The sequence below is a fragment of the Callorhinus ursinus genome, unplaced genomic scaffold, assembly GCF_003265705.2.
Source record: "Callorhinus ursinus isolate GAN/ISIS: 27379988/994484 unplaced genomic scaffold, GSC_fseal_2.0 scaffold36, whole genome shotgun sequence".
NCBI lineage: Eukaryota > Metazoa > Chordata > Mammalia > Carnivora > Otariidae > Callorhinus > Callorhinus ursinus.
In genome coordinates this window covers 15,360,233-15,367,061 of record NW_027397098.1, presented here as the reverse complement: position 1 = coordinate 15,367,061, position 6,829 = coordinate 15,360,233, and the positions used below count along the sequence as shown (strand labels likewise).

The window sequence follows — 6,829 nt, the reverse complement described above, 5'->3', positions numbered from 1 at the left end:
ACTGTGAGCACCAAGGACTCAGGTGTCTGTTGCTACATGAAAATGTCAGTGCTTACGCTGGGTCTTTTTGGGTATCACACAGAATGTCAATCTTTTTTTAAAAGATTTCATTTATTTGAAGAAAGGGACAGAAAGAGCGAGAGAACAAGTTTGGGGGGCAGAGGGAGAGGGAGAAGCAGGCTCCCCGCTGAGCAGGGAGCCCGATGCGGGGCTCGATCCCAGGACCCTGAGATCGTGACCTGAGCCGAAGGCAGACGCTTAACCAGCTGAGCCACCCAGGCGCCCCAGAATGTCAATCTTAAGGAATTCTGCCTGCAGATAATTCAGAATCACTGGGAAATTAGTCACACAAGCCAAAGTGCACAGATTACAAAACTTTGGTTATCACCTTTTATTTTCTTTTATAAAAGAGGCGCAAGATTTCATCAAAACTGAAGGTCCTTTAGGGAACTGTGAAATGGAGACAGTTTCGGCAGTGAGTTCCTATAATAGAGTGATGCATGTGCCATAGTTAATGCACGGAAACATCCCTATTGACAGCCGCCCACATGAGCAAGGGGGTCTCTTACCAGCATAGGCAGCACGGTCCTGCCTGCCCGTCCTTCCCGGACCCCACCCATGCACACACACAGTGCTTTGGTGAACTCCAGTGCCATGGGATCTTGCAGCATACGACCCCAAGAGCATTCCATCATGCATCTCCATTTGAATACCAAATAAAGAAGTAACACTAAAGAGGTCAAGAACAAAGGTACTCCTCAAATGCAGGAGGAAAAGCAGCTTTGGATTCCATTTCCAACTGTGCCACTCAGTGGCTGGGTGACAGTAAACAGACCACTTGACCTCTCCAAAATCAATGTTCTTATCTGTAAAACAGAGAAAATCACATCCACCTCACTGAGCTACTGTGAGAAGTGAAAGATCCCTGGCATGTAGTAGAGATACCCTGCATTGCAATTATTATATAAGGTTAAATAAGAATTTAATAGAATAAAAATTCAGGGAATATTATTGTAACCAAGCGTCAAGAAGCATACAGATAACACTAACATACAGTTTTCCTGCATACCTACTATGTACCAGGCACGACGACAAAGGCTTTACACTTATTAATTTAGCCTCACACCAACCCTCTTCTGTACCCCCAATTTATAAGTGGAGAAACTAAGGCTTAGTGAAGTTGAGTGCCTTGCCTGAGATCGTGTGGGGTGGAGACAGGTCTCAAATACAGATCCTACAGTCTTAAACCATCGTGTAGCTCTGAAGAGCATGTTACACTGCCACTTTTGAGGGTGTTCTCATGCTATCACCACCCTCCATGGAATGAGGGCATGCCCCTGATGGATTCACACCACTGCCAAGTTAAGATGACGTCTGTCCTGTTGCTGCATTTCAGATCCAACAGGACTCACAGAATTGAGTTGACAGACACTGTGTGAATTTAGTGGTTACATTAACAAAATACACTTGCTGGGTACTATGGACTGAATGTGTCTCCCCAGAATTCATGTTGAAGAACCAATCCCCATCATGATGGTATGAAGAGGGAGAGCCCATGGGATGGGATGGTGTCCTTACAAAAGCGGCCCCAGGGAGCTCCCATGCCCCTTCCAAGGCAAGGAAGGCAACAGCAAGAAGGTGACTCTTAGGAACCAGGAAGAAGGCCCTCACATGGGGTGTGCGTACCTGTAACCATGCCGGCACCCTGATCGTGATTTCCAGCCTCCAGGATGGTGGAAATAATCATCTGTCCTTTTGAAGCCTCCCAGTCTGTGGTTATTTGTCACAGCGGTTCCAGTGGACTGAGGCACCGACTAACGTCATTAGAGTGAAATTCCCCTTGAGTTTTTGGCGCCATATTAAAGGAAAACAATGACAGGTCAACCTTTCATCTCTTTATCCTTCAGTGACTTCCCTTCATAACCAATCACACCAACAACTGAAAGACACACACATACAGACCTCTTATGATTGGTTATGTCCCTTGGCCCAGCAGTTGAGGCACATTGATTCATGCCAGGAGACCATGGTCAGGAGGCTGTGGGTTGGGAGACCGTGGGCCAAGAGACCATGGGCCAAGACACTGGGTCAAGACGCTATGGTCAGGAGACCATGGGCCAGGAGACTGTGGGTCGGGAGACCATGGGCCAGGAGACCATGGGCTAGGAGATCGTGGGCCAAGAGACCGTGGGCCAGGAGATTATGGGACAAGACACTGGGTCAAGATGCTGTGGTTAGGAGACCATGGGCCAGGAGGCCGTGGGCTAGGAAACTGTGGGCCGGGAGACCGTGGGCCAGGAGATTATGGGTCGGGAGACTGAGGGTTGGAAGGCGGTGGGATGGGAGGCTATGGGCCAGGCTGTGGTTGGAGAAACCAGGGCCTAAGCATGGGGAGCCATGGGGTGTGCGTACCTGCAATGTCATGAAGTGTCCTCCTGCCTGCTCTGTGTGCTCCTGAGCTACAGCTGTCACTTCCACATGGGGCAAGCTGGATCAGAAGTTGGCTTGCAGGCTGCAGGCTACTTGGGAACCAGGCCTGTCGCCTCAGAACACAAGACCTTCCATGTCCCTCATCACTCCGGCCGAGGCATCTACCTTGGCTGTCATAAGCAAGGTCCCATGAAGCTCCCTCATCTGCAGTGCGGCTCCGTGGGACAACACGAGTGGTACGGGGCCAGATTCCCATGTCACGGCCCCCACGGCAGCTTTCCAGCTGCTCAGTTCCAAACATTCCGGAATGCTCAGGGCACTGCTGCTTGCTGTGAGGAACGGCAGAAGGCTGAGACACACTCCCTGCTCTCCAAGAGGCGATCTCTTGGGAAATTAGATGGACCCCGGGAACATCTAGACAACAGCCCAAAGCAGCACAGGTCCGTGCCAGATGCGTGGGCCAGAACAGTTTCTGGGGACCCAGGGACGTGGCCACGGATGTGCTGGAGCGGTCCTAATGCTTTGATACCGGACAGCTACCTTCGGCTGAGTGACTAATCCCCACACAAAGTCTCCTTTCAGGCAAGAAGCCTGGTCACACTTCCCTGGCACAGATGTCGCTGCAAGATGTACTTTTCACGTCAGAATTACAGCAACAGGAAAGTACAACAGAGGAGACCCGTTCCACAAAACAGCCTGGAAAAGAAACCTGGCTGAAGTCGCCAGGAAGCCCCGCAGGGCTCACCCTCTGAGGAGCCCTGGTAACCAGACACCTCCAGACATGTCAAAATCAGCTCAAGAATTGGTGAGCTGCCCTCACTGCAGGTGGCAGTGAGAAGAGGCCCCTACAGACCAGCAGCCTGTTCATGGATGAGTGGCTTGCTCTTAGTGCCCTGGCACACACCCTGCTCCCAGAAAGCCATTGTCAGCCAGGCAAGGTGCAGGTGGGAAGGGAAGGACGTTGATTCTCATCAACACACGGGTGGTGTGGGATGTGAGGTACCTCCTCATGGGAGTGCTGCCCTGGGCCTGCGATGCTGGGGCACTCAGACCCGCCTGGTGGCTGGGCAGCTCCTGGCACGTGGCCTGGTTTTCTCATAGCCCCTCTCCCAACATCACACCCACAGACGCACAAGGGGCGGAGGCTGCTTCATGCATCTCTTCTATTCATGTGCTAGTCCTCGCCCCTTACAAGGCTAGCAAATAACTCAGATTCTGCAAGACCCCACTCTCTGAGGGATGATTTCATTACCACCTGTGGGAACCGAGGATCTCTGATAAGAAATCTGGCATTTAATATACGTTATGGCAATGCTCAAATCATTACCTTGTGCTGACCCAATAAAGTTTTGATATAAAAATTTATTAACTATTGTCATCATATTAACACCTCTTACTTTATGCCTTATGCTTTTGTGCACATGTCTTAGTCACCATAAGCGATCCTTTGGAAGTGGGCATTATTTCCCCATTTGGCAAAGAGGGGCCAGGGCTAAGAGTTGTTGAGTCTCCTGCCAGAGTTCACATAGCTTGTAGGGGGCAGAATCAGGATGTGGATCGGGGCCTCGGACTCTTCATCATCACGAGTCTTTATTGTTTTAGGCAAATAGGATTCCAAACTCATGAGAGAATAGTAAAAATGCCAAAGACCTGTCGGTTTTTCACTGATAGGATTATATAAAATTCTCTCACATTTATTCTCTGATGCAAATGTTAATATACCTGCTCTTCGTCAAGAGTTCTGTTTTTGATTTCTTTCAATGAATGGTTCCTCTTCTCTTCTATGTGAACAAGGAGACTTCATCTCTCATGCGTAAAACCAACAACATCACACATACTGACGTTTTATAATATTATCACCATTTTTAAGAATTCTGTGCCCTCCACGTGCTGTTTATATATAAGGATTGTGTTTACAGGGCAGTTGGATCCCATCTCATTTGCCCCTCAGAGCCATGTGACTTTGGGGAGAAGCAAGCCTGTAATCTCACATTACACCACATCACAAAGTTGTTGGGAATATCACTGACTAAAAAGTAAAGCACTTGGTAAATGTTAACAACCTGTACAAATCTAAGAAGTTGCTTTGTTATTGCCTAGAGTGAAAAGCTAAAGAAAGGACAGTTGTATGCCTGAAGCCAAAGATTGGTTGGACTTATTGAAATACTGGAATTTTAAAAAGGAGGAACCAGCCACATAAGAGTGAGGGTGATGGGAGAGGCTGAGGGAAGGCACAGGAACCCAGGGGAGGGGAGAGCATGAGCAAAGCTTTGCAGAGCTGTCCTGTGGTCCAGCAGATGACTGTAGCTGGAGAGTCCTAATTATCCCCGAGGCTTCCTGTTGAAGAGCCGCTAAGACATGGGAGGCACGCTTATCTAACTCGCTGACTCACTGATGACACAAAGATGGGCCTTACAGTTCGTAGTTGAGACTCGTGAATCAAAATTGTTTTCAACATTGGAACATGTGCAAGTTAATGTAAAAATGATAGGACTTATTAAAAGGATCTAAGAAGATGACTGAGAAGCAGAATAAGTAATGGTCCAGAACAGCGAGGCTGGGCCAGGCCATCTAGGTTCAAACCCAAGTCTGCCACCAATTGGCTGTCTGACCACAGGCTAGTGAGCAGTCTTGCTGTGCTTTGGTTTCCCTACCCACCTCTTGGGGTTGTAGGATTAAGTGAGTTAGTATGTGGTCAAGTGTTTTGAACAGTGCTTGGCACATGGTCACACCTACAGAGGTTTACCACGACACGTGGTCGTTACCTGAGGGAGTGGCCACGCTGTTAACAGAAATTACGGTGGTGAGCGTCCAGATGCACCACCCTTATCAACCTGCTCTTCAGTCGGACGCTGGAGGGCTTGTCTCCACCTGCCCTTTTGACGCTAATGCTTTGTTGCAACCCTCTGCCTTACAACAGGCTTTTTCTTCTCTGCCCCCTGTTCTTGGGATCTAGCAAGTCCTTTGGACCATCTCTTGGGTTTGACCTCACATTTGCCCGTGGTGCTGTTTCACACTTGGAAGGAACGGGTCAGCCCAGCTCTTGGCTCCCAGCCACTCCCCTGTTTCTGGGGGGTGGGGGGTGTCAGGGTGCCGGCTGCCCTCTGGCACAGCCCAGGGAGGATGGGTCTACTTACAGAGAGAAGATGGTGAGAGTTTCTGATTTGGGGACATGCTGAGTTTGACACATCTGGAATCAGGCAGGTGGGCATTTCCCAATTGACTGGAAATGTCAGTCTGGAATTGAGACAGCAGTTGGACTGGAGACGTCTGTGTCATCAGAGGGATCCATGAAGCCAACAAGCCAAGCTACCCTAAAAGAGAGACTCCAGGGAGGAAGAGCAAGGGGTGGAGAGCAGGCTCCAGGGAGGGCTGGGGGGCAGGGAGGAGGTTAACAAAGAGCAGGGAATCAGAGCTGGTCCCGGGAACGCAGAGGGAGGGTTTCAAGCAGAAGAGAAGAGCGGAAGTGATGACAAGGAGCAGTCCGGGTCGGCGAGGTTGGCAGTTGAGGCTGGGTGGGAGGAGGAGCCCAGCAGGCAGGAATCAGACGCCTCCGGAGCCTCCGGGCGGGCGCTGGGCGCAAAGGGCTCGGGGACGCAGGCGGGGGTGGCCGGCCCGGCCGACTGCGGGGAGCGGGCGGGGCGGCGCTCGGACCTCCGCCTCGCACGCCGCCGCCGCGCTCCGCTCCCGCGTTCCTCGCTCAGGAAGCTCTCGTCGCGTTCACCGGGCCAGCGTCGGGGCGTGCCGCAGGAAACGCGGAGCCCGGGCGTCAGTGCTTGGGGAGCCGATGCCAGTGGGCCGCGACCCCGGTGCCCGAGTCCCCCGGGCTCCCGAGACACCCACGAGCCCCTCGGGGCCCCAAGACCCCTGAGTGCTCCGGGCGCCCCGAAACCCCCGAGTTCTGGGCCCCCCGAGCCCCCCGAGCCGGGGCGGCCTGTCCGGACCCGCCCCTCTCTCTCCCCGCCTCCCCTGCGGAGCCCAGCGACCTCCTCCGCGGGGGACCTCCGGCCGGACGGGGGCGCCGTGAGACACGGAAGCCGTGCCTGGGGACGCAGGGAGCGCCCGGAAGTGACGCGCGGCCAGCGGAAGTCCCGCCCGCACGTCCGCTGCTCCCTGTCCCTCGTGGCGGGTCGCCGGCATGGCGCGCTACAACTTCAAGAAGATCACGGTGGTGCCGTCCGCCAAGGTAGGCGGCCGCGAGGGCTTGTCCGCAGCCGCCTCTCCCCTGCCGGGTCTCCAGGAAAGCCCGAGCCTGTAATTCTGGGATGGGACAGGGGTCGCCTCCTCTGGCGGACGCCCCTTCTTAAGCCACGTCGTCCCCAGAGGAGGGCCTTCCAGGGTTGGCGGTTCCCCCCGGACACTGAGGGGCCTTCTTCAGGCCTTAGGGTCCTCCCCTCCG

The 6,829-nt window shown here is 53.0% G+C and overlaps 1 protein-coding gene and 1 long non-coding RNA gene across 4 annotated transcripts in view; one reads left to right on the top strand and one right to left on the bottom strand.

Annotated features, from left to right (window-relative positions):
• Positions 1-230: 230 nt before the first annotated feature.
• Positions 231-6,055, bottom strand: LOC141370513 (uncharacterized). Of its 2 annotated transcripts, XR_012374595.1 has the most exons (5): positions 5,568-6,055; positions 2,413-2,759; positions 1,963-2,038; positions 1,687-1,839; positions 231-866 (listed from the first exon to the last, which is right to left on the bottom strand). It is a non-coding gene; the product is annotated as an uncharacterized lncRNA (long non-coding RNA). The 2 variants fall into 2 exon arrangements; XR_012374594.1 differs by lacking the exons at positions 1,687-1,839; positions 1,963-2,038 and having other exon boundaries at positions 235-866.
• A 368-nt stretch (positions 6,056-6,423) lies between these two features.
• Positions 6,424-6,829, top strand: part of GTPBP4 (GTP binding protein 4) — a 20,462-nt gene continuing 20,056 nt past the window's right edge. Inside the window, exon 1 of one of the 2 annotated variants that reach the window (XM_025853579.2) lies at positions 6,424-6,616. In XM_025853579.2, coding sequence (XP_025709364.1) covers positions 6,569-6,616 — 48 coding nt within the window. In that variant the 5' untranslated portion in view covers positions 6,424-6,568. The remainder of the gene's footprint in view (positions 6,617-6,829) is intronic. The other variant, XM_073879975.1, reaches the window with a different exon arrangement.